Raw genomic sequence first — 27,991 nt, forward strand, 5'->3', positions numbered from 1 at the left:
TGAAATAGGTGGGTAATAGGGCAGGTAATATCACATTTATTTTATTCATACCTGTCTCATTCCACAAAGGATTTGGGCTCTCTATAGCATTCTGTTAGAACTGTGGGTAATTACAGTGTATCCATGGACTGAGTAATTCCCTTTTGCCAAAGATCTACTCAAATGCTATGGAAAAAAACATTTTCTCTTCACTGCCTATGGTCCCAGCCTGGGCTTGGCAAAGACAGGAAAACAGCTGCAAGCACACAAAGCAAACCTTCTCATGTGACCAACCTGGAAAGACAGAGGCCTCAGCACATGACACAGACTGGCACCACAGCCTGCACTTGTGACTTGAACTTAGCTGAATTGGATAAACACGTGGGAAACACTGAGGAAGCCCCTGTCAAGAGGCATGCTGCCCTCCGTGCCACAGGGCATGCCTGCTGTGGCAGAGTCGCTTGCCTGCTCTATGACTTCTGTCCAGATTCCAGAATATTTACTAAGGGCCTCAGTGTGTTGGAAATCATTCACAGTAAACCTAACACGAGCAGCACTCCCAGAAAGCTTTTATGCTTAGGGTATATGGGCAAATATAACCTGATGAGGTTATTTGCTCAGTGTCACTTTTATTGAATTTAAAGCAAAAAGAGAGAAACAGAGGACAGCAAGACAAGGGGAGGCTAGAGTTGGGGGTCCTCACTCTTAGACTGGTTTTCTGGAGGAATTATCATTTGAAAGGCCTATTGAAAGGTCTTGCACAGACATGAAAACTGGCTAAAGGGGCAGACTATTATTTTTAGGCTGAAATGATGAACACATTGACTATAAGAGTAGGTGAACAAACATACATATTTGATGTTTCCTTGGGCAATGGAAAGACTGGAATTTGTATTTTCTAGCTGTATCTTTCACTTTGTAATTGTGTTACTCACCTAAACTCTAGAATGACAGCTGTAAAGACTTGTGCATGTTTCGCAAGGGTGAAATGAGAATTAAACGATGTGCAAACACTCTACACCTGGAAAGTGGTATTCAAATGTTAACATTTTCACTTTATTTTTACACCTACCTAGCTTAGTGGAAGGACAGGGCTAGGGGAAATAGAGGTTAGACCTCAATAAGAAATAGTACTTTAAGCCAGGTGTGGTGGCACATGCCTGTAATCCCAGGTACTTAGGAGGCTGAGGCAGGAGGATCTCTTGAGCTCTGGAGTTTGAGACCAGCCTGGGCAACATAGTGAGACCTTGTCTCAAAAAAAAAAAAAAAAGAAAGAAAGAAATATTAATAGCACTTTAGTTGGGCAGTGAAAATAGGAGAATATCAATAGACATTTGAAAAAGAGGGAAAAGCTTCAGCAAAGGCCAGGGGAGAGAAAAGCCAGTGTTGAATATTAGGGGCTGGTATATAACTCTAATTGTGGGAGGGAAGAGGGCAGAGTTACAGTAAATGCTGGTGGGGAGTAAAAGAAAAGGCTTGAAGTAAGCTGTATCAGAATGTGGTCAGCCTTGAGAACCAGGAGGTTTGGGGGAGTAATGGACGTTGTTGAAACTTTCCTAATGATATGCTCTTGCTCTCATCTAAGCTCTTGGAAGATACCTAAGGCAGTGACATCTGGGTAAGGATGCATATGTATTTCCACTTCTACACACTCTTCCTGTGTGTGATTAGAGGATGCTATATTGTGAAGGGGCTGTAGCCTCACTGTCCTGTAGAACAGTTGCCAAAGCCACAATGCTCTTTCTCCCAGCTGTAATGCATTACTTCAGAGGCAGCTTTCTCTTTGTCTGGAGCTTGTAAATGATTTGGTTTCCTTCATTCCAGGCATAGAGCTGCTTATCTCTGGGGTTGTAATGGATCATGGAGTGACTTCTTGGTCTCTTGGGGAAGAACAAGTTGGGCAAGTCTTCCTCACTGATAGTGCCCAGTGGATCATAGACGCAGGTGATGCGATGAGGGCCCTGGCCCGCAGTACGGTAGACCACATAGAGAACCCCACACAAGAGGAATGAGGCTTCAGCATCCTGGCTTCTGCATGGGGTATCCCATGAATGCTCCACTCCCAGTGTGCCCGGCTCAATCTTTGTGAGAACCAAATGGCTATGAGTGCCTGGCCCGGAGTGGATGGCCCAGAGCCCATGCTCATCCACAGCCAGGTCAATGTAAGTTGAGGGGGAGTGCTGGTAAACCAATGCTCGGCCTACCCCTCCTGGGAGCAGCATTCGATCTTCCACAGTCCTCTTCTGCAGGTTATATTTGATTATCTCATTAGAAGTCGCTTCGTTGTGAAAAAATAGAAAACCTTTATAGATCACTTGGCCTGTTCCCTGCCAGGAAAGTGTTAGGATTTGTTTCCGGGGAGCTGGCTTGGTGTTATCCTCCATGAATGCCCGTATGTTTGCAAATTCCCAAACAGTGTTGTTTCTGGATCCAATTAACAAGTACACCTTTGGAGAGTTATAGACAGCATCTTTCATCCAAGAGCCATGTGTGTCCATCATCTTCTTCACTATTTTCAGAGACTTTATGCTCATCAGCATGTTGTCACAGCCTGGCCAAACAGGAGAAAAAGGAGAGATTACTTTATAAACATGAGCTGTCTGCTTTCTGAAAGGCTCACTGTGCTTGGTAAATCTTGTTTCCTTTCAGGTTTAATACTGGTAGGGAATATTTTCAGTTCTACTGTGACATGACAGTCCTAAGAAGAAGGGTTTCCCTTGGAAAGTCCTAGAGTGAAAATGCAACATAGGCATGCATTTTGTTTCCTTAAGAAAAAGGGCATTTAAATCCCAGCAAGAAGCTAAGCCCATTCTTTCACCTCCTTATTTTCACAGATTGTTTTTTCCTTAGTGTCTATAATAGTTATTGTATATAGATCAACCACAATTCATTGTATGACTCAATGAAAGAATAAAGAAAGTCTCTGTTAAGAGACTTGCTATCCAGTTCTAAGAGTCAGCATTTTATTCACTTCAGGATATTAACAGCTATTTGCTGTTTCACAGACCGTATTCACTGTCTAGAGCACTTGGGATTGACACAGTGAGAATGACTTAGGTGTGAAGACACTAATTCAGTTCCATTTACCACGATTTTATTGTACTGTGTACTTAGGTTACAATGTTTCCAGAATGGTTCTAAGTATGGAGGATAAAAAATATAATATCAACCCTACACCTCAAGGAGATTATCTCCTAGTGAAGTATTCTGACTCTTAACACGACTACAACATTATAAGAGCTCTATTTATTTATTCATGAATGTATGAATGAATGCATTTAGTTAGCAGACACCGGATACCTACAAGGAGCAAGATAATGAGCGAGGTATTATGAGCTGGGGTTATGAGCATAAATTGGGCATGGTTCTTTCCATTAAGTCCAGGACTAACTAGAATATAGGGAGTAAAGTGGAATTTTAAGAAGAATAGAGAAAGGAAATGTCATTTGATGCAGGGAAGAATCTGTATTTGATTTGGTCCTTGAAGGATAAATGGAGTTGAATATTTAGAGAGGAGTGGAGAAGCATTCCAGACAGCAAACAAAACCACTTTCAGGAAGGTACTCCAAGATTAGGCAAAGAAGTGTCGAGTTTAGACCAATACAAGCTAATGTTTGATGTTGCTTCAAACTAGATATATAAAGCAAAGTACAGTTGACCCTCGAACATGAGCTTTAACTATGCAGATCTCGTTAAAATGTGGGTGCTCTCCATTCTCTGCCAGCCCTGAGACAGCAAAGCCAACCCCTTCTTTTCTTCCTTCTCAGCCTACTCAGTGTGAAGAGGATGATGAGGATGAAGACCTTTAGGATGATCCACTTCCACTTAATGAACAGTAAATCTATTTTCTTTCCTTATGATTTTCTTAATGACATTTTCTTTTCTCTAGCTTACTTTATTTTTAGAATAAAGTCACAGTGCTCTTTCTCCCAGCTGTAACGCATTACTTCAGGGGCAGCTTTCTGTTTGTCTGGATTTGTAAATAAGAAAGGACCAGATTAACATTCACAATATGTGTTAATCGACGTTTATGTTATCAGTCAGTCTTCTGGTCAACAGTAGACTATCCGTAGTTAAGTTTTGGAGGAATTAAAAGTTACACATAGGCTGGACACGGTGGCTCACACCTGTAATCCCAGCACTTTGAGAGGCTGAGATGGGCAGATCACAAGGTCAGGAGATTGAGACCATCCTGGCCAACAGGGTGAAACCCTGTCTCTACAAAAATTAGCTGGGTGTGATAGCACGTGCTGGTAGTCCCAGCCACTTGGGAAGCTGAGGCAGGAGAATCGCTTGAACCCAGGAGGCGGAGGTTGTGGTGAGCCAAGATCATGCCACTGCACTCCAGCCTGGCAACAGAGTGAGACTTCATCTCAAAAAAAAAAAAAAAAAGTTACACATAAATTTTCAACACACAAGGGTCAGCACCCCTAGCAACCACATTATCCAAGGGTCAATTATAGTAGATTGAAGCCATCTCTATGCCTGGAACCTTAAGGGCCAGGCTAAGGAATTTGGATTTTATTCCATAGATGGAGAGATACTGAAGTTTTTGAGCAGGAGTGAAATAAAGGCTGTCAAGACTGTTCCACAAGGTTAAGCTAGAAGTCCTGTGTATGATGGACATTTGGAGTGAGACCAAAATCAGGGAAATCAATTAGTAGATTATTTCTTTAATCCAAGTGGGATGATAAATGATCTAAACTGGAAGAACGGAGAAAAGTGAAGTAAAATGAAGGAGTTATAGTTTTCTAGCTCCTCAGTGCCACTTCAGGCTACTATTCTTCCCACCTACAGCAAAATCTCTTCCTTTTTAGTATTCATGCTTTGTGTCTCATGCTGTCAACTCCTTCCAGTCTAAATCATTGGCAATTCTCCAGGACACTACCCTATATGCATGGAGCATGTCCACCTCTTCAATTCCATGGAAACTTACTTTTAAACCACATTGGCATCCTTCTCCAGTGTTATACTCTGAATCTCCCATTCCCAACAACTATTCCATATCTGAAATCGAAAACCCCAGTATCCCACTCACCACGGTTATTCTTCCATTCCTCACTCCTTTGCTCATGCCTTCCAGTCCCTTGGCCTCTACTTTCTCCCAGGTCATCAGCCCTCTCTTGACCTTGCTTTCTTTCCTATACAGCCTAAACCACTGTAATAGCTCTCTCGGCCGGGCGCGGTGGCTCAAGCCTGTAATCCCAGCACTTTGGGAGGCCGAGACGGGCGGATCACGAGGTCAGGAGATCGAGACCATCCTGGCTAACACGGTGAAACCCCGTCTCTACTAAAAAAATACAAAAAATTAGCCGGGCGAGATGGCGGGCGCCTGTAGTCCCAGCTACTCGGGAGGCTGAGGCGAGAGAATGGCGTAAACCGGGAGGCGGAGCTTGCAGTGAGCTGAGATCCGGCCACTGCACTCCAGCCTGGGCGACAGAGCGAGACTCCGTCTCAAAAAAAAAAAAAAAAAAAAAAAAAATAGCTCTCTCACTGGCATTCTTGCCCATCAACCCCTAGTTATGCCACAATATCCACCCAACAAAAGTCCCTGGCCCAGAATGAGTTCAAACATCTGCCTTGTCCTGGAGTTGAGTGTTGATGGAGGAGAAAATCTCACAGTGGTGTATATTGGTGCCACTAGACATAAGGGGTCTCCAGTGTCAACTGAGCCCCAAATACCATACTGGTCTTCATGGTTAGCGCACCATCTTCACATAATACTAATATCTTCCCTACCCCGGCCCACCCACCCTGCCCTGGCCAGTCCCTTCACCAACAGCAGATTAATTCCTTTGAAAAAACAAATACCATTAGACATGAACTGTTTACACTTCCTGTCTCCTCACTTACAAACTTTTCTTTAGTTGTTCCCCTGTTGCTACCCTCACACACATCTTAGAAGAAACTGTGTCATTTCTCCTGTCCAAGACGAATACATTCACTGGTACTGTGATCTCATCTTTTCCTGGCTTCCTCTAGACTTCCTTGAAGAATTATCCCTTTTCTGTTATCTTTAATTTCTCCTTCATTACTAGATTCTTAGCTTTAGCTTATAAGCATCTAGCCTACATTAAAACAACAACAACAATTCACCTTCAACTAGGCACCTTTTTCTAGTTGCTTCATTATCTCTTTCCATCATTTTATAGCCAGCTTCTCCTACAGAATAGGCCATACTCTGTATCTACATCTTCACCTCCCATTCTTTTACTTCACCATAACTCCATAGAAATTATTCTTTATAATGTTACCAGGAACCTCATAACTGAAAACTCAAATAGATATTTTATGTCCATATTTTACTTGATCTTCCTGGAGCATGGTCAATTCTTCCTCCTTGAAGATTGATGTGAATCAGGATAAAATCAGCTCTACTGGTCATTTCAAGAAAAGTTGGTCATCAGTTCTAATTTTGGACTTTTTTTTTTTAGAGATAGCTTTTTACTCTATTAAACAGGCTAGAGTGCAGTGGCATGATTTTGGCTCACTGTAGCCTCAACCTCCTGAGCTCAAGCAATCCCCCCACCTCCTCCTCCTGAGTAGCTAGTACTAAAGATGCACACCAACAGGCCCAGCTAATTTTGTTTATTTTTTGCAGCAATGAGGTCTACTATGTTGCCCAGGCTAGTCTCAAACTCTAGGACTCAAGTGGTCCTCCTGCCTCGGCCTCCGAAAGTGCTAGGATTATAGGCGTGAGATACCACTCCCAGCCAATTGTGGACTTCTTGTTGAGACTGCCTTATCAGGCCATCTGTTGTGAGGTGAGCAATGTCATGGAAGCAGGGAGTGGTGGTCTTGCTAGGAGCGTGAGGAAACTTGCAGGTCTACCGCAAATCCTGCTGAAGTTTCTATTACGGGTAGGAAAGAGTAGTCTTAATAAGAGCATAGGAATCCTGGGCCTCCCTCATTGACTTCTGGGTGTGAGGTGGTGGAATGATAGTTAGATAGTCTTTAAAGGACAACTGAGCACTCTGAGGAACTCCTTCAAATCCTTTGAAAGGCTTTGGTATAAGAAGCTGGATGTGGACCGGACACCGTGGCTCACACCTGTAAGCCCAGCACTTTGGAAGGCCGAGGCAGACAAATCATTTGATCTCAGGAGTTCAAGACCAGCCTGGGCAACAGAGTGAGACCCCATCCCTACAAAAAAATGCAATAATTAGCCGGGTGTGGTGGTGTGCACCTGTAGTCCCAGCTACTCAGGAGGCTGAAGTAGGAGGGTCATGTGAGCTCAGGAGGTAGAGGTTGCAGTGAGCTGAGATCATGCCACTGCAGTCCAGCCTGAGTGAGAGAGCCAGACCCTGTCTCAAAAAAAAAAAACAAAAAAACAAAGTTGGATGTGTCAGCAGGTTGTCATTTTCTTAATCAGTGCTTGGGTTCTTAAAACCCACTGAAGGTCAACTGGAGTCAGAGGACAAGAAACAGAATGAAGGAAAGAAGACTGGACAGGAGGAAGAGAGATGCACAGTGAGATGGGTCCCAGAGGTTCGGAGGTAAGCAAGCATGTTAGCAAACTGCTTGTTATATGCCAGCTGTGTGGGCAGCAGTCCTATCACGCTTTCCATATGACTATCACACTTTCTCATCTCCCTGCAAGCCTCCATCATACCCTCGCATGGAGATCTTCCCACTTACTCCATGAGAAAGTAGAAGCAATCCTAGGAGAACTGCACCATCTCCTGCCTGGACTACTGTAGCAGCAGTCTCCTACATGGTGTTCATGCCTCCATCCTTGCCTCCCATAGTCCAATTCCCACAGCAGCCAAAGGCATGCTTTTAAAATGTAAGTCACATCATGTCCTGTGTCTGCTTGAAACCCTCCATTGGCTTCTCATTTCACTCAGAGTGAAATGGATAAAGCTTCGGTCTTTACCTCCAAAGCCACATATAAGCTGTTCTCCTATTGCTTCTCTCTCTGTTCTCCCACTCCTTGTCCCCTACAACTTCTCCACCTTGTTCATTTTTTTCTACCACACTGACTTCTGCTATTTCTCAGATTGTACCAAACATACTCCTGCCTCAGGAACTTGGCACTTTTTGTTACCTCTGCTTGGAAACAAATATCTACATGGCTTCTTCCCTTGCTGCCTTTAGGCCTGTTCTCAAATGGTCCTTGATCATTTAGACCTTTTCCCATCACCCTATAAAAAAGGCAACCTCTTCTCCAGCTCTCCAGGGACTCCTTTACCCTAGATAATTTTTCTCCATAGTGCTTATTTTGTCTGACATATTATACATTTGTCATTAGCATATTATTGCTTGATTCCCCTCAATAAAATGTAAATGCCATGAGGGTATAAGCTTTGTCTTATCTGTTTCATTCACTACTGTATGTCTTGTTCCTAGAATAGCATCTGACACATAGTAGTTCTGTATTTTCTGAATGAATAATGGATTTTCAACAACCAAATCCATCAACAAACTGCTCCCGACCCTACATTCTCTGCCGTCCTTCTTGCGTCCTTTACTTTTGCAGTGGATCTCTTACCCTTTCACCTACTCAAGAACTTATCACCTGAAATTATCTTCCCTTTCCTGCCTCAGTAGTCTCTTCCTCCCTATTGGATCATTCAGTAAATCATCCATCCTGGAAAAACCTACTAGCGTGGCCCCGTTTCTCTATTCCACTTTATATTAAAACTTCTTGAAAGAGGTGTTTCCTTACTTCCAATGATCCTCTAAGCCATTCTAATCAGACTTCAGTTCTCCACTGGTCTAAACTCCGCTGCCCATTTTTCTGAATCAGTTTTTGTCAAGGTCACCAACAGCCTCCATGTTGGCAAATCCAAGGGTCAATTCACAGGATTCATCCTTATCAACTTTACAGCCAAATTTGATTATTTGGTCAATACTTTCCCTCGAAACTCTTTCTCTTCCTGATTCTGGGATATCCCCCTCATGTTTGTCCTCCCATCTTTCTGGATTGTTTTTTATTGGTGTCCATTTCCAGTTTCTCCTCATCTTCCTCTTTTAAATACTCTATCCTCAGGCCTCCTCTTTTCTTTGTCTACAATCACTTTCTAAGTCATTCCATTCTATCTCTGAGATCTCTATCTCATGGAAGTTCTAAATAATGATGACTACCAACTTTATATCTTCAGCCCCTATCTGGATATCTACTTAGTCCCAAACCTATTTATCTACCTGCTTATTCAATGTCCCTACTTGGATATCTTCAAACTTAACCTGTCCAAAGCAGAACTCTTACTTTTATCCTCCAAACTATCTTTCTCCCTACTTTTTCCACTTCAGGCAAGATCCATAAACCAAGTTTCTTACTTAGAAATCCTTGATTTCTTTCCTTCTATTCTCCAGCACCAGCAAATCCTGAAAATATATCTTCTCTTTAAATTATAATGTTACATAAGGCCAGGAGCGGTGGCTCACGCCTATAATCCTAGCACTTTGGGAGGCCAAGTTGGGCAGATCACCTGAGGTCAGGAGTTCAAGGCCAGCCTGGCCAACATGGCAAAACTCTATCTCTACTTAAAATACAAAAATTAGCCAGGCATGGGGTGCATTCCTGTAATCACAGTTACTTGGAAGGCTAAGGCAGGAGAATTGCTTGAATCTGGGTGGCAGACGTTGCAGTAAGCCGAGATCGCGCCACTGCACTCCATCCTGGAGACAAAGCGAGACTCCGCCCAGAAAAAAAAAAAAAGAAAAAAATTATAATGTTACATGAAAATACTCAAATATACATCTCACTTTCAACCTACTACCTCTTTTTTCCCTGAAATCCATTCATCATCACTTTTTGCCTACACTACTACAATAGTCTCTACTTTGTCTCCCTAATTTTATTCTTACTTACCTATAATTAGTATGTTCTCCATAAAGCGGTATGAGTGATCTGTTTGAAAACATAAATTATGTGACTGGCCTGGCTAAACCCTTTCAATCATATTTAAAATAAAATCCTAAACCCTTACCTAAGGAATCTACATAACGTAGCCCCTGCCTTTCTCTGTGACTTTCCCTGATACCTTTCTCCCCTTGCTCACTGTTTGTGATTACATTGGTTGTCTTCCATCCTCCCAGGATGTCAAGTGTGTTTCTGCCTCAGGGCTCCTGCACTTGCAATTTTCTGCCTGGAGTGCTCTTCTTTTTTTTTTTTTTTTTTTTTTTTTTTTTTTTTTTGAGGCGGAGTCTCGCTCTGTCGCCCGGACTGGAGTGCAGTGGTCGGATCTCAGCTCACTGCAAGCTCCGCCTCCCAGGTTTCCGCCATTCTCCTGCCTCAGCCTCCCGAGTAGCTGGGACTACAGGCGCCCGCCACCTCGCCCGGCTAGTTTTTGTATTTTTAGTAGAGATGGGGTTTCACCGTATTAGCCAGGATGGTCTCGATCTCCTGACCTCGTGATCCGCCCGTCTCGGCCTCCCAAAGTGCTGGGATTACAGGCTTGAGCCACTGCGCCCGGCTTTTTCTTGATCTTCCCACAGTTAGCTCCTATTTAGCCTTCAAGTCTCACTTTCAATATTATGTCTTTAAGAGGCTTCCTGTGACCACACTATATAAATATGTCCACCCCAAAATTGTCTACTCTAGCCCTTTTCTTATTTCCTTAAGATTGCTTATCATATTCTTAATTATTTCGTCTGTTTTATTTACTAGCTCATCGTCCTTCTCTCCTGCTCCCAGGCTTCTAGTCTCTGCTCCTTCATCTTCATGGATAGTGTTGTGTCCCAGTGCCTAACTCAGTGAGTTGGGGGTTCGTAAATATCTGTTGAATGAATTTAAAAATAGTCTCATTTAAGCAGATATTATTCTAAAGTCTAAATATTACTGCACTCCCAGAGTTCTGACTGTAGGCCCATCTTAAGTAAATAATAATTTGTAAAGTACTTTAAAGCTTTTAAGATACTTTCAAACCCATTATTCCATTAAAAAATCTGACCCAAGGTTTTCATGAAGGGAATACATAACAGAAGTGGGGGTGGGAGCAACCCTAGCTGGGAAGAGCTGAGTCTCAGGAAGTCAGTCCTTTCAGTGGTCATGACATCACTGGCTGTTCCCAGGGACACAGTGGCCTTGCCTGGCTCACACTGTGGCCAGAGCTAGACTTGGAGGCAAGCTGTAGAAGTCTCTCAGCCGTCAGCTGCCCCCATGCTGCCCTGCTGACATGGTTCATTAGCCTGAGGGGTTGCCTTCTTGTGGCCTCCGGGTCAACATTGTCCTGGGTCAGCCCGGGTTATAGGAAGCCAAAGCCCTGGGGAGTGTGGAGAAGTCTGGGACAACAGGGAACCTTATGTATTGCAGGAGCAGCTAACAGAAGGACCCCCTGACACACTGAGCTACTGGGGTCCATAGGCTGCATTGCAGAAGGATGGGGAATGATCTGCCCTGTTTACCAGGGCCACCCCTCCACCTGAGCCCGAAAGACTTTTCTTCAGTTTCCCAAGCCTAACCTGTCTCATGTGAAGCCTGTGCTCTTCCCTGATTCTATGCTGATTTACAGAGGATGAGTAAGGGTTTAAGCCTGTGAGTGACCATAGAGGACTTTTATGAGGTAAGAGGGAAGGTCTATTGGCTGTGAGAAAAGCCCAGAAGCTATTCCTATTAAGGAACAAGCACAAGGGCTAAAGAAGTCAATAAATATCCTACAAATATATCTGACATATAGTATGCTTGGTACTGTGCTAGACACTTTACATTAACTAATATAATTCTTTTTTTAAAGTTTTTAAACATTTTTTATTTGATTATTTTAGAGACAGGGTCTTGCTACGTTCACCAGGCTGGTCTCAAACTCCTGGCCTCAACCAATCCTCCTTGCCTTGGCCTCCCAAAGTGCTGGTATTACAGATGTGAGCTACCATGCCCAGCCCTATATAATTTTTTTCTTAACTTTTTAAAATTTCTATTTTTAATCGACAAATAATTATATATATGGTGGGGGATACTATGATGTTTTAATATGTTTTAAATGTAGAACTCACAATTCTTTTTTTTTTTTTTTTTTATTATACTTTAAGTTCTAGGGTACATGTGCATGACGTTTATATCATGTATAACTCCCCAATGCAATCCCTCCCTCCTCCCCCCTCCCCATGATAGGCCCCAGTGTGTGATGTTCCCCTTCCCGAGTCCAAGTGATCTCATTGTTCAGTTCCCACCTATGAGTGAGAACATGCGGTGTTTGGTTTTCTCTTCTTGTGATAGTTTGCTAAGAATGATGGTTTCCAGCTGCATCCATGTCCCTACAAAGGACGCAAACTCATCCTTTTTGATGGCTGCATAGTATTCCATGGTGTATATGTGCCACATTTTCTTAATCCAGTCTGTCACAGATGGACATTTGGGTTGATTCCAAGTCTTTGCTATTGTGAATAGTGCCGCAATAAACAAACGTGTGCGTGTGTCTTTGTAGTAATTTATAATCCTTTGGGTATATACCCAGTAGTGGGATGGCTGGGTCATATGGTACATCTAGTTCTAGATCCTTGAGGAATTGCCATACTGTTTTCCATAATGGTTGAACTAGTTTACAATCCCACCAACAGTGTAAAAGTGTTCCTATTTCTCCACATCCTCTCCAACACCTGTTGTTTCCTGACTTCTTAATGATTGCCATTCTAACTGGTGTGAGATGGTATCTCATTGTGGTTTTGATTTGCATTTCTCTGATGGCCAGTGATGATGAGCATTTTTTCATGTGTCTGTTGGCTGTATGGATGTCTTCTTTTGAGAAATGTCTGTTCATATCCTTTCCCCACTTTTTGATGGGGTTGTTTGCTTTTTTCTTGTATATTTGTTTGAGAACTCACAATTCTTACAATAAGCTTAAGTGGTAGGTGTTTCAATCCTCATTTTCCAAATGAGAAAACATTAAGGCCTATATAAATTACTTGGAAAGGTCACACAGCCATAAAGGGGGATGTGGTCCTCTGAGCTCAGTCTGAGCTGGGAGGCAGCCAGTCAGGACCCCTCCAGCCAGCCCCAAGGGCACAGTGATGTGTATGTATGCATGTGGAGGGAAAGGATGAATAGCATCTGGATGTGCAGAAGGGTGGATGAGGGCAATGGGCTCTCTGGGACCTAGTCACAGACTTGGGGCCTTGACTAGGAAGCCCCCAGCCTTCCCATCCTTCTTGCCTGAAGAAAAGCCAATAGGCTTGCAGCCCAGCTATGGAGGGACTGTGTCTAAGAACAAGGCCTATTAATGTCTCTCCCATAATAAAATGTTCATTTAAAATACAGTAGAAATGACTGGGTACAGTGGCTCATGCCTGTAATCCCAGCACTTTAAGAGGCTGAGGTGGGAGGATCCCTTGAGTCCAGGAGTTCAAGACCAATGTGGGCAACATAGTGAGACCTCACTCCACAAAACATACAAAAATTAGTTGGGCTTGGTGGCACACTCCTGTAGTCCCAGCTACGTGGGAGGTTGAGGTTGGGAGGATCGCTTGAGCCTGGGAGGTTGAGGCTGTAGTAAGCTGAGAGTGCATTGTTGTATTCTAGCCTGGGCAACAGAGGGAGACCCTGTCTCCAAACAAACAAACAACAACAACAACAAAACAAAACAATAAATCAGTCAGTAAAATAAAATACAGCAGAAACCAACACAAACATGCTTATTTTACCCTCTTCTTTTCTAATGCAGAACCCTTGGAGAAGTAACACAAGAGTGGATATATGGTTTTGGTCAGGGAAACATAGTTCTGGAAAAAAAAAAAAATTCCCCCCATGTTCCTTCTGCTTCTCCTATTCCTTCCTTTGTAGATGAAACCCAGCATTTGGAGTCAGAGATGTGAGTGGTCTGAACTCAGCCTTTGGCTCTGTGTGTCTCCCCAAAAGTCCCTTTGTCAACCCAACCTTGTTTTTCCCAGCTGTAAAACAAGAGGTTTAGGTTGGATGCTCTCTATATGTAGTTTTCAGGGCTGATACTCTGTAGGTTTTATCAATTCCTTTTCTTTTGGAATTTGAGGATAATATATTTACAGTGTTCAAGTAAAAGGGTAAGTTAAAACTCCCTCCTGTGCTTCTCTTGAGAAGAGATAATTAGCAGGAAGAAAAGGTTGGGGAAGGATGGGAAATAAATTTGAAACCTTTGGGTCCAGCCAAGATGCAAATTTTTTTTAACAGAGACAATGACATGCAGGGTTTCCTTGGCAAACCAGAGAATGAGAGTCTGGGTTTCCCCCTCAGGCAGAATTGCAGACAAGCAATTAGGATAAAATTTGGTGCAAGGCCTCACAGTAAATTCATACACAAGCATTACTTACTTGAATCTTTTCATATAACTTGTAAATTCATACACAATTATCACTTACTTTAATCTTTTAAATACTTTTCCCCTGATTTAATAGCAACACTCTCCATATCTGGTGAGACGTATTACTTTATATGGGAGTCACTCAGTCTGAGTTAAGGATCAGAAACATTGGTCTGGCTGCTGGTGGAGAATGGCTTGGGGATGGGGAAGGACAGAGGGAAACCAGGTAATGAGTTTGTAAGTATGATCCAGATGAGAACTATTCAAATAGTGATGGATATAAGTCGTTAGAAAAAGGAGAGATCAGGTCTTAATAACTGATTCAATTGAGGGAACCTGTTGATACCAAATCAGACTCAAAAATGGGGTGATAGGGTACATGAGATAGCAGCAGAGAAGGAAAAACAGGTTGGCTTGGGAAGAGTGACGAATTCATTAAAGAGAAGAGAATTCTCTTAAAACCCTGAGTATTTTGACTGCTTCCTGAAATGCTCTTATAAAACGTGACTTTTTCAACCATCTGGATTGTATTCATGTTCATAAACATTTGTCAATACTAATCAGCTGATAGGTAGGATGTAGGCACTGAGATGACAAAGATGATGGCTTTCAGACTTGTAGTTAGATATAAAATATCTATAAAATTGTCAGCATGGACTTATTCTAAAAATTAGGGGTATTTCATGATTTTGCTCATGGAATAAGTTTCAGATATCTCAGCATAGCATGCAGAGTGCTTAATCAACTTCCTCTCTTGTCACTTCCTCATCACGCTAGTCACTAGTCACCAAACCTGCCATGGCTTCTCACAAGTTTTAGACTTTGCTCAGACTTCTCCTTAGCTCTCCTTTACTAACCTGCTCATTATTCAAAACAAAATCCTCTGCTCCTGCAGAGCAGTTAGATGGTCATTCTCATCTGCTGAAAGCATTCTGTGTAACCCCTTCCAGGGCAGTTATTATGCTGAACTAGAATTGATTATTCACTTTGTTTCCTTGCAAGCACTTTAGACTCTATTTATCCTAAGTGCCTGGGACACAATATATATCTCCCTCAGTAGTCAATTTACTGCTTACTTTCCAAACTCAGAAGCCAGTTAGATTCAGATTATGCAGAGTTTGTCAGTTTCCAAACTTGCTATCCCACTTCATACTGTGCCAGCCTAGAAATCAAATAGATTAGCAGGTGATATTTCACTGAGTGCTTCAGTGGATGGGTAGTAGGAAAATAGGTACTGTATAAAATTCAGTGAGCCATGGGGCAATTTGGCATTGCAGAAGGGCTGTGAACCCAGGGTTAGGGCTTAAACAGGGCCTGGCATACAGTAAGTGCTTTATATGTTGGTTTTAGTGAATCACACAGAATCCTTTATTAAATCCATATCATAGGTTTTTCTAGCTTTCCAGCACTAAATTCAGAGTATTCCATGGCACCCTGTCCTGAACCCTAACAGCTTTATTGATAATAGCAATAAATTATGAAAAAGAAACAGACTTGACACATGGCTTTTCACATGCATAGATGTATGTTGCCCAAAAACATCAAGTTTAGAACTTCAATGGAGAGTGTGGAAGCTGCGAAGATGTGTGAGGTATGAGGGTGAGTCCAGCCTGGCTCCACCATGGGGTCCCTACAGCTGGAGTCCAACACAGACAACATAGACAACTTCCTTACAATGCCTCCTTCTGGAAGAGGCCAAGTCTCCATAATCCCTTTCCTTAGTTTATTTTCCTCTATAGTACTTATTATATTCTGTCTGCATATTATACATTTATCTGCTAACATATTTATTGTTTGGCCTCCCTCAAAAGAATGTCAGCTCTAAAAAATGAAAGAAAAATAAAGCAGAGGCTTTGTCTTATCTGTTTTTCTTTTCACAGATGCGTGTCTTATCCTGGAATAGCATCTGGTACATATTATTACAATTTCTCCATTTTAATTATGAATATGGTAAATGGTCAATAGTTATAACCAGCCTCAACAAAACCTATTGGGAGGACTGAATAATTTTTATGACTGTAAAGAGTTTCTGAACCTGAAAGTTTAAGAACTGTCCTAAAGCATCCAGGCTCGTCAACACTCACATAAAGCATGAAAATGGGCCATCCTCTGGGGAATTTATTTTTTTGAGACAGGGTCTTTCTCTGTCACCCAGGCTGGAGTGCAGTTGCATGATCAAGGTTCACTGCAGCCCAGACCTCCCAGCTACATTGTAGCTGGGACTACAGGCACATGCCACTATGCCTGGATAATTTTTTTGTGTTTTATAGAGATGGTGTCTGGCTTTGTTGCCTAGGCTGCTCTGGGGAATTGCTGATCAGTTTCCACTTTCCACCAATTATCTGACTGCAACAACATTGTAACCATTCCAAGGTTATAATTATGAACTTCTTGTTTTTATTTATTTCTCATTTAAAGACTGAGCTGATTTTTTGCATTGTGTGTGAGTATGTGTGTGTGTGTGTGTGTGTGTGTGTGTGGTGTGGGTGTGGGTGTTTCCTGTAATATTCCAAACTAAAAAGGGTGGAAATGCTCTCAATTTCTAGCTGTGGCAATACCATTCGCCTGTATATAGTTAGAAGACACAAAGTCATTTTGTTGTTTCCCCATGGATTCTTCCTGTGAAGTGCATCTCATTTCATCCTATTCTTGTTATCCTTTCTCAACATGTGATGGTCTAGGGCCTGCTTCCTGAACCTGAACTTTGTAGCCGCCTTCTCGCTGGTTCTTTGGTGATTCTTCTTCAAAACTGCTAATCATACCAATGCCTGACTCACTGCTTTCATGTAGATGTTTGCATATTTTAAAATCAGTCTTGATTGCTGCCTGTTTTCATGAACATTGAGATGAAAAGCCTTATATAGGTATAACTAGAGGTCATAGTAGTAGATGGGTGAGCTTCAGAGCCATACTTGGAACACCAAAGTGTTAAAGTGACCAGGCTAAGTTCCTAGTGACCTTGTGTGCTTCTGCTTTCTCTCTTAGACATCTGCCTCCGTCATGAGGCTGGGCCAGGTTAGCATCTTACAGGAGCAGGGGCCACACAGAGGGTAGCTCAGTCACCCTAGCTGAGGCCATCCTCACCCAGCTGTTCCTAGGCAATGTGCCACTGACTGCAGGTGCACAAGTGAGCCTACCCAGCCACCCTACGGACCCCTGAGAAATGATAAACGATTGTTGTCTGAACCCACTAAGTTTGGGCGTGGTTTGCTATGTAACATTATTGTGGCAGCAGATAACTGATACAGGATGGGGTGGAGATTGTGAGTAGACACAGAGGCAGAGATGGATCTAGTGTGTCTGGGGTGGTGCATACTCCTGTATGTGGCAGGAATGTGGGGAGAGGAGATGGGCTCTGTGGAACTCTCTAAGCCACAGTTTCTTCATCTGAAAAGGAGCTATAATAGTATCGACCTAGCAAGGTTGTTGTGGTCATCAGACAAGACATCAGATTGAAGGGCTGAATGCTATCTCTGGCAAATAGTTCCCTCCACTTTTGAATAAACGATTCTTTCAGGTCAGAAAAGATTGATCCCCTTCTCTGTTGCACGCACAATGATAGACTTAGGGAACACAGCATAAATGACTCAGGCATGCATGAGGTATAGTTTACGTTTTCAGAATAGCAGGTGAGATGGACAGAGCACCAGACAGATAGGGATAGGCAGCAGTGGCACAAGATGCTGAGGGATGCTCAAAGTTGCCGTGTTCAATTGTTGGCTTCTTATCCACTTCTATGATAAAAGTAAGCACAACACATATAGTGGATACCATAGTCATAGTTTTTATTTAACTTGTAAATATTACTTTCATACTTAAACCAAAGAGAGCCAGGCTGGTGGGGGTCAGGTTGTAAAGGACTTTCTTTATATGTTATTTTGTGGGGGTTGCTTTACCCTGCGGGTTTTGGTTGCCATTGAAGGGGATAAAGCAGCGATGTGGTAACTCTGGCAAGATTACTCTGTGGCAATATAGGATAAGCCCGAGAACAGGGAGAAATGGGAGGCAGGAAGGTCAGCAAGGAGGCTTTCGTAGGAATCAAGACTAGAGATGGTGAGAGAGCAGTGCAGGTGAAGGGAGTACACTTGAGAGAGATTCACAAGGAAAAATCTACTGGATATGGTGACCAGTCAGACAAGGGCCAAAGGGAAGATTTCTAGCCCAGGAAAGTGTGTGTGTGTGACTATTCTGTTAACTGAGCAAAAAGTGGGGGAAAGCACGGGAATTTTATTGTTTAAAAGTCAATGAAGAAATGGCAGGGAACTAAAAAACAAGAGGGTAGGGAAAGAAAATTGGACCTTCTTGGCCAGAGTTTAAGAATCTAAAACCAATCTGTTTGTAAGTAGGAACCATCATCCAATAGTGACCAGGAAACTAACATGGTCTTCATACTGTGACCCATGATAAGATCAGAAACAGCTAGAACTTCTGGGCCCAGGCACCTACTCTCACAACAGAAGGCTCCTACCTCATGTGCCTCCCTGGCAGTCCTGGAGATGGCTTCACTGGGTTCAGCCTATCTCTTCTGTGTCCCCTCAGTCTCCCCTACTCCCATTCTGCCCTGCACCTTGTGGCCAGAATGAACCTCCTCTGAGCCCTGATACTCCCATTCTTATCACTACTCTGCAGACAGCACAATGGAAGAGGTGAGTGTGTGCAGGACCCAGCCTGTCTGGGTTGAATTGCAGCTCTGCCATCTATTAGTTATGTGACCTTGGACAAATGACTTATCCTCTCAGTGTCTTTGTTTCCTCATCTATAAAATGGGAGATAATATACAGTACATATCTCACTGGGTTATCGTGATTATTGCATGACATAGTCCAGTGAGATACGTAAAATGCTTAAGGATTATGTGGTACATAATACACATTCAGTAATATTAATTGCCGTTGTTCACATTATTCTGATTCCCTACAGCTTGCAAGTGTCAACTAGTATAGCACAAAGGAGCTTAGCTCGTGTCTGGTCCTTTCATCGCCTCTCTACAACTTCCTCCTTCACCTGAGCTCCATTGAACAACTTGCTCCGCAAACACACTGAGCCCAATTATGCTTGTGCTGCACCATGCTGTTTCATTTTCTTGAAATGCCCTTTACTTGATTCTCCACTTAATTAGCTTTTTTCCATGATTAAAACTCAGCTTGAGGGCTACTTTCAAGATTCCATAATCCCCCCATCTACATGGCAACCCTGACCATATCTACTTAATGCCTGTCCCCTGTGCTTTTGTGACATCGTTTGCATCCCTCCATCAGAGCCATTATCACTCTGAATTTGTCTAGACAGCTTCTCCCCTTGGCCGTAAGCTTTTTGAGGACAAGAATGTTATCCTATCCAACATTCCATCTCTAATGCCTGGCACAATGCCAACATATTTCTAGAATTCAGTTGGACATTTGTTGAATAAATAAAACAACTAAGTTATAGTGAGAATGAGTGGATGTTCAGGGCACCTGGAGCCACAAGCTAATCCTCTGTGAGAATCCGTAGTGATGGGATTGGAGGTATCCTCATAGACTACAGGCCTTTCAGATGGATAAACAAAAGAAGTACTATGTACGTAGGTCTTTCTGAACCCAGCACAGTGATCCATGGGCGTGGCCTCTCCAAGGGAAAGCACAGGATAAGCTGTACTCTACACATACCTCCAATGTTGCTGTCCCCGTGAATGCAAAAATAGCTGGGTGCACGCAGTCACATGTACACGCACGTGCGCACACACACGCACCTGTAATACACCTGCATTTATACTTTCAATCCCTTCTTTTGTGGTAAACACATCTGTTGCAAATTAGTTATACTTCTTTTAATATTTTGTTCCGCTCATGACAAACTAATGGACCTTGAGAATTGGCTAACAAATACATTTTATTTGGTTAATAGCGGGGATTTTTGTTTAGTTGTTTTGCTTTTAATGGTTTTGAATATGGGTCATGCACACTTATAAAACCTAGATAGATCCCAGAGGCTTTAAATATGTTGCAACAGACTTTCTTATTTGAAACATGATCTAGCAAAAGATATGAGTTATTTATTTCAGCAGGGTGAAGGTTACTTGAGGTAACTTTCATGCACCCTTGCAATAAAAAGAACTGGACGACAACAGGAAATAAAATAAAATCTGCCATAATGGCTTATTTTGACTGCCTTGAGGATTTTTCTTCACAGACTATTTACAAGTTAAAAAGAGGTTAATACTTGTATCCACACAAGAATGCAGGCTGTGGAATCTTACAAAGAGTATCAGTTGGATAAATTCTTAATCTGGGTGTCTGAGGCAATGTGTCTTTGTCATAAATTATAAAGTGCAATGCAAAATTTTATTTTAATAATAGTTATAGTTTCAAAGACTTGGAATAATTTTAAAAAATAAGTTAGACTATATTCAAATAGTGTTCACTTCTTTGCATCCTAAATTGTGTATGTGTGTAAATGAGAGAGAAGAGAGAGAGGGAAGAGTGGGAAAGTGGGAGAGAGAGTTAAGATTCTAAGATTGTACCTACCCCCAAAATGTCCCTGAGTTGAAACCCTCATGTGAATGTCATTTGGGGATAATCTCTAAATAAAGGTTGAAGATTTGAGAACAGCTCTCTAGGGAATGGCTTAATTATAGAGCCATTTTATCTTATTATTCTCAGTACTTGGCCCTTAGTAGTTGCCTGAATAATATTCCTAAAATAAGTGAGAACCATTGAAATTAGTACTAGAATTTCCTGGAAGTCTCCTGAGATATAAGGTTAAATTTTCCAAGGAAGTTGCATCACCTATTCTGTAGGGGTTTACAAACTCTCTAAGACAATGCATACATATGAATGAAACCCTCTGAACTGACCTCTGGCAATGCCTTCCTAGCCCATAATCCCACAGTTTTTGCCCACAGAAGGGTGCTAACTTGAGTCTTCAGGATTTTAGGGGAAGGTCTGTAACTGGCACAGTCTCTATAGGCCAAGGTTGGAAGACAGGAAGATCAGAGTCTTCCAGGAAGAAGGCAGGTACAGGTAATTAGTAGCACCAGCTGAGCCTATCAAACTAAAGCATTGTGATAGGCAGAATTCTTAAACAGTCCCCAGGATTTTTACCCCCTGGTGTATATGCCCAGTGTAATTCCCTTCCCTTGAGTGTGGGCAGGACCTGTGCGTGTATGACAGGACAGCACTCTATGATTGCATTACATTGTAAGACAAAGGTGAAGGAATTTTGCATATAAAAATAAGGTTCCAAATCAGTTGATTTTGAAGTTATCAACAGGAAATTATGGGTGGGCTGGCTGAATCACATAAAAGCCCTTAAAAAAGGGACTAGGCGCTTCCTAAAGAGAAGCACTCTCCATCTACTTGAAGGAGCAATAGACATGTTATGCAGTGCCTATGGCAAGGAGAGGCTGTAGGAGCTGAGGATTCCAGCCCTGCAAGTAGGAGCGGAGGGTTCCAGCCCTACAAGTACCAGCAGAGGACCCAGCTAAGCCATGCATGGACTCCTGACCCACATAAACTCTGAGGTAGTAAACATGTATTGTTTTAAGATGCTAAACCTATGGTAATTCGTTGTGCAGCATGAGAACCGATATAGGCATAGTTACTAAAAGAAATGGCAAAAAAGCAGGAGTGTGCATAATATATACAATACAAAATAGTGCCTAACAGGGGAATAAATTGACCTTCCAAAGTCTACTCCTAGATAGAGAACCTCTAAAAATAGTAAGTCAGAAGGGCACTAATCACACAGTTGTGCTTGTTTCTAGGTTTATCTTTCCCTAAACTAAGCTCTGTGGGGGACTCTGCCATCATTATTTCCTCTGTAAACAATTTCTGTGGCCTTCTCCATGGGAGGACATGACCTAGGCTCTGTGAATGCAGAAAAGAAGATGTCAGTATGTTTGTGGAATGACTGAGGAGTCAAACACATACAGACTTGTGTGGTCGGGTATGTGAGATGCTCCCTGAGAGGAATGAATGAAGTGCTCCAGGAGCACTGTAGGCCAATCTGCCTGGCAGCCCCCTCACCTCTATTCTCACCCTCATAGGTCTTCACAAAGAATTCACAGCATTTTTGAGTCATAAAGGATTGCTAGGAAAATATATATAAATATATATTAATCATATATATTTTAATATATACATATATACACATACATAAATATATGTATATGTATATTTAAACTGCATTTGGGTAAGTTATGGGAGAAGAAGCTGGAGATCAACTTGCATCACTTTGTAAAGGGCCTTTCTTATGTAAAAGAAAGCTAGGAGATTTGAATGGATTTTTTTGTTGTTGATAATTGATGGTAAATGACAAAAATATGTTCCTCACAGAGGAGAATTATGATCTATTTTGTGTTGTGGAAAGTCTACATGACAGCAAGCAGACTGTGGGAGGCAAGAGAAGTGGTAAGGAAGCTAGAGCAGGATGCAGACGTGTCCTACTTGGTCCTCCATCCCTCCTGTGCAGCACAGGGCCCATCCAGTAGTGGGAGGCAAGAAGTATTGGCTGATTTACAAACCAACACAGCATCAAATGTGAGCTCCAGAGGCAACAGACATGGATGCAGCAATCTCTGATAGGTTCAGAAATGTTTTCATATACCACAGAGCTAGGAGAGGGGTTATTTCTGAACTACAGTATCTGAGGGGCTGAGGATGGGGGTTGAAAAAGCAAGTCCAGTCTCAGGACCTCCACTGAGCTCTAGCTGGAATGGGAAGGGGTAATCTCAACACCTGGTAGGCTGAGAGTGTCCAGGGACCAGGGACAGCTCAGGAATACAATTCAGCACAACTATTCAGACTTAGGGTCCTGCCTGACCCTCCAGTGTGAAAGTTCACACACATTCTAGATTAGGCCACATTAGCACCCAGTCCTCTCCATGAGCATTCTAGGAAGCCCCTGTTCATCTCTGTTGGCCCATTTCCTTCCCTCACTCTGTGCTTACCCCCAGCTTCTCCCTCTTTGAGGATGATTCATCTCAGGACAATGTCAGGGCCAAAAAGGATTGCTCACTTGACCTATTGCTTCATATTATAGGCAAGGCACCCTCCTCTCTTCTGACTCAGAGATAAGATTTTTTTTTTTGTTTTTTTGTTTTTTTCCCCCAAAGCCTGACTAAGCCCTCTGCCTGTGTTGACAATCCCTACATCCATTCATTTATTTATTTTTAATTGTTTAATTACTCACTGAAAACTATTTATTGAATAGATCCCCTTCTAGGCACTGGAGACACAGCATTGAACATGAAACTGGAGTTCCAAGTTCTCATAGAGCTGACATTACAGGTAGGGAGGTAGGAAATAAGCTGTGAGCCAATAAATGAACTAAACAGTTTCAAAATTATAAATGGTCTAAAAAAATCATACAGTAATAAGTGCTCCCAAACTCCTTTTGAGTTTTCCATTTCAATATATTTCATACCAGCCATTCGATGACCTAAGCCCAAAACCTGGGAAACATCCTAGACTCATCTCTCTCACTCATCCTTTACTTTTAATTAGCAGTCAGAAAGCCATGTGGATTCTAACTCTCAATGGCTCTCAAATCCACCTGTTCTCTGTCCCATGACACTTAATGCCAACACTCTCACTTGTTGCCCAAATTATTTCAGCATTCCCTGACTGGTCTCCTCTCTCTAGTTTTACCCTCTTCCTTTGTATCATGCCCTTGTTTAATATTGCTCAATAGTTCTCTGTAGTTTCTCCAGTGAGCTTCAACTTCCTTCATCTAGCATGCAAGGTCTTTCATTAACTAGGTCCTGCTGAGCTCTTCAACCTAGTTTTCCTACTGTCACCTCTCTAAAAAGCTTTCACTCAGCCATATTTGCAGGTCTACATGTCAAGGTGCTACAGTACCCTCATGCCTTTGGTATATTGTGCCCTGACTTGAAGTACCCTCTGCTCATTCTTTTCTAACTTCTTTGTTCAAAACTCAGACCAAGTGTCACCTCATTTAGGAAGACTCTTTTCCTTATAGTGATCATGTAGTTCTTAGAAGGATTACATTGAGAAGGTACGTGAAACTTTTAGTACAATGATGGCACTCAGTTTATATGTCATTTCCCTGATGGAGGTTCTTGAACTGGAACAGATGTAATTAGCATGTAAATAAAGTCTTCCTATTTGTAATAAAAACATCTCAGAATACAAACCCTGAGATGGGAGATTTGTCTCCCTCATTGTTTTAATGAAATAGACTCATGCACAGAAAATTTTTCTTTGTCATTTGTGTGTTTATTGCCTGATACTGTTTATTATAATTTGAGCTGCTACACATTATTCTTAATGGCCAGGAAGTGATTCTGATGGATCACAAGATTAGACCACATGCCATGCCTATCACCATCTCAGACAGCACACACAGTAGTAATTCACTGCAGTTCCCAGCCCTGAGGGTTGGCTGTTGCCATTTCCAATTTAAGACTGTTTCTTGGTACATTTGCAGATACTATCTACACCCTGGGTACTGGATGTAGAATCCACCAAACTGCCACTTTCCCTGAAAAAATCTGGGACCACACATCTCCACCAAACCAAGGTTTATCAGGAGGTGGTCTCCTTGGGCTGACCTTTGGCACTATAGTCTTGACCTTCTATGGAGTCTTTAGGCACTCTGTGTGAAAGAAAGAGTGGCTTTCTGAGAATAGATTTCCCTTTGGACACCTGTTCTCTTTATACCTTTCTCTCTCAGCAATGCACACAAAAGCACACCTCCAGCTCTTACTCTCATTACTCTATGATGCTCCCTGACTGCTCTGAGTCTGTGTGTTTCTGAGCATGATAGTCCCTAGAAGGGCTAGGAAAAGATGCAGTATTCTTACTTGCATTCAGCAGAGTCCGGATCTTTTTCTCTTCTTCAGCTTCTTGGAGCAACATTTCTGCCAGTGTCTTGTCCTCTGATTCTATGCACTCGTCAGCTTCTCGAAGGTATTGTATGTAGTCAATCTCCCGTTGGGCACGTTCAACTCTCAGTGCCAAGTTACCCACTGCACTCTTGTACTCACTTGTGTAGGTCTGACATCTTCCCAGCATGACAGATATATTTTTTGAGAACTCTTGGAATTCTTGAATGTATGCCCTTGTTGCTTCGGTACATTTTTCCAGCCCTTGCTTCAGTCAGAAAATAAATTTGCAAATTATTGCTTGTTATTTAAATTATCCAAATAATGTAAATAGCTATCATTTATAGAAAAGGATTAGAAAATTACACATAATCAAATAGGGGAAAAATTGAAATCACCTCTAATTCCTAAATTCAAAGGTACTATTGATACTTCAGTATATCAGTTTTTAAAAGTTTTCCCGAGCATTTAGTCATACATATGTAAACATATATTTTTAAAATGTAATTTTACTATATGTTTTGTATCATCTTTTTCATCTGTAGATATATTGTGAACATACTTAGATACCAATTAATGTATACCTATACCATAACTTTAATGAGTGCATTCCATTGAGTTGATATCCTGTTATTTATTCTTAGACTCTTTTTGATGTATATTTACATAGTTTTAAATTTTTTGTCATTCGATCAATGCTGAGAAAAAAACTTTGTATTTACATCTTCATCAGATTATTTTAAGACAGTTTTCCAGAATATCCATCCCTAGCACTTGGCATAGGGTCAAGCGCATAATAATACTCAATAAATATTTGCTGAACAAAAGAATAAATGAATGGGAATGGGATTGCTTGGTCAAAGAGAATGTCGACCTAAAGCTCATTTGCCATAGTTTATCAAAATGCTGTCCACAAATGTAAAAATGTATGCTCCAAACAGCAATATGTAAGGCTGTTTATTTTGAAGGGAGAAAGACAGAAAGACCCAAAATACTTCCCTGAATCCCTACCCTCTTTTTTCCTACCCTTCTGACACTGGCTTCTCAGGCTGGGAATGCTATCACTGTGTTAAGTGTCTGCGTTGGCTAACAGTGACTGCCACCTGCAACTTAGCTTCACCTCAGGTCAGGACTGGGGCGGGAAGATCTTGTCTTTTTCAAATCCACATTCATAACTATAAAAGGATTAGTCTGTACTTTATACCCTTGACGAGTTCTTAAGGTATTGAAAGACAATTTGCAGGGATTTGGCTGGCTTTACTCCCAAGGCAAGTCGGTGCTAAATGCAGAGGGATCCTGGGTGAGCATCATTCTGGCACTTCTAAGGAGGTGAGGCTCAGGAGGGAGCAAGTGAAGAAGCACAAGAGGCTGCTCGTCTGGGAACACTTCATCCACTGCCTCCGGGCCTCAGCCTGTTGGCTGGATGCCCTTAGGAAATGTGTTCGGCTTGCTGTGTGGAATTACTTTACCCTGACTGTAACTAGAAGAACACGTAATTTGGACATGAAGATTTTTCAGGAAAATGTAGAAAATAATTATTAGCAATAAGAGTGTCTTTGAAAGAAGATAAATAATTTATCAGTTTAGCTTGTACAAAAGCAAGTCATTAAGTATGAATAGTCAGTGCCAGGGTGTGGCAAAGGCTAGGGTGGAGGGTTACATTTGTCCCTGGGAGCCTGTCCAGGCCACCAAAATGTTGGGTTTTGCACATTTTAATGAGGTGGCAGCCCGAATGCTTTCTTTCTGTTTAACTTGGCCAAAATCTGCTCATTTCTAAATCTAAATCCAGTTCAGCAAAAGAAACTAAGACTTCTCAATACATCAATATCATGACTTTTTACAGTGACCTAATGGTTTATCATAAAAGACAAAAAGAAAAGCTGAAATTCATTATCAGCCTGAAACACTAAACATGAAGAAAAAGTGACCAACATTTTTAAGTTTCATATTTTAAAAAATGAACTATGGTAAATAACAACATTTTAGATACATACCATTATGCCAGGCAGTATTTTAGCTATGGATTAAATCTTCAGAATAGCATTACAATATAAATTCTACTATTATCCCCATTTTACAGATGAGACAAACTGCCAAATCAGAGCACACAGTGCAACTGTGCTCAAGGTCTGGGAGTGGTACACTGGACTCTGGAGTTGGGCTCTAAACAGCTAGATTACGAGCATTTTGAAGTGTAACTTTGGCAATGTGTCATTTGCTATCTGGGAAAAATACAACCCAGTAGATAGAGAAACATGGGTAAAATAAGGTATTTCTGGGAGGCCTGTTCCTTGTCCAAGGTGTACAGATGCCACCTACCTCCAAGACTCGAAAGCGCTGGTAGATGTAATGCACCATTGCTGGGTCCTGGGCACACTGCGGCGGGGGCAGAAAAGCTGCAAGGAACAGAACGAGCAATGCAGAAGCTCCTCGAAGGGCCACCATCATCCTGCAAAACACCAAGCAGGGTAATCTCTTATGCTGTGGCTCTCCTCAAAGAAGTCTCAAGGGTTCCAGTGGTGGTCTCCTGCTTTCTATCCACTGCTGTGGCAAATCCTCTAAAAACAGCGTTTTGCACAGCAGAGAGCAAAGTCCGCTTGTTATTCCACCCGATGCATGAGCTCAGTTTGCCAGCTAGTGATCAAGTCCAACTGTTGGTAAGTTGGTCCCTGAGGCCTTGCAGACTGGCTTGTGGCAGAGAGCTCCCTGGGTCCAGCATCTGTTGCCTTCACCCTTGACACATGTGGACCCTCCCCAGGCTAGTGGTTGCACGCCGCTTCCAGGCTTAATTGTGTGTGCGTTGGGGTGGGAGGTGAAGATGGCTTCCCCCCTATTCCCTCGCCCTAGCTATTTCCTTTTTACTTTTGCTTTCCTCCTCCCTAGTGAATTCTGCAGTCCAATCACAGGCCTTTCCCAACACAAACCACCCCCAACTTTTCAAAGTTGGAATCTCGGTTTAGTTTCTGGCAGA

At 42.1% G+C, this 27,991-nt stretch overlaps 1 protein-coding gene across 1 annotated transcript; it reads right to left on the reverse strand.

Moving 5' to 3' along the window:
- Positions 1-25: 25 nt before the first annotated feature.
- On the reverse strand, positions 26-27,973 carry OLFML1 (olfactomedin like 1). The gene is made up of 3 exons (XM_033206952.1): positions 27,340-27,973; positions 25,000-25,288; positions 26-2,530 (listed from the first exon to the last, which is right to left on the reverse strand). The coding sequence occupies exons 1-3, from the start codon at positions 27,466-27,468 to the stop codon at positions 1,740-1,742; spliced, it is 1,209 nt and encodes a 402-aa protein (XP_033062843.1). The 5' UTR covers positions 27,469-27,973; the 3' UTR covers positions 26-1,739.
- Between the last annotated feature and the right edge of the window lie 18 nt (positions 27,974-27,991).

The sequence above is a fragment of the Trachypithecus francoisi genome, unplaced genomic scaffold (genome assembly GCF_009764315.1).
Source record: "Trachypithecus francoisi isolate TF-2019V2 unplaced genomic scaffold, Tfra_2.0 Lachesis_group8, whole genome shotgun sequence".
NCBI classification, from domain to species: domain Eukaryota; kingdom Metazoa; phylum Chordata; class Mammalia; order Primates; family Cercopithecidae; genus Trachypithecus; species Trachypithecus francoisi.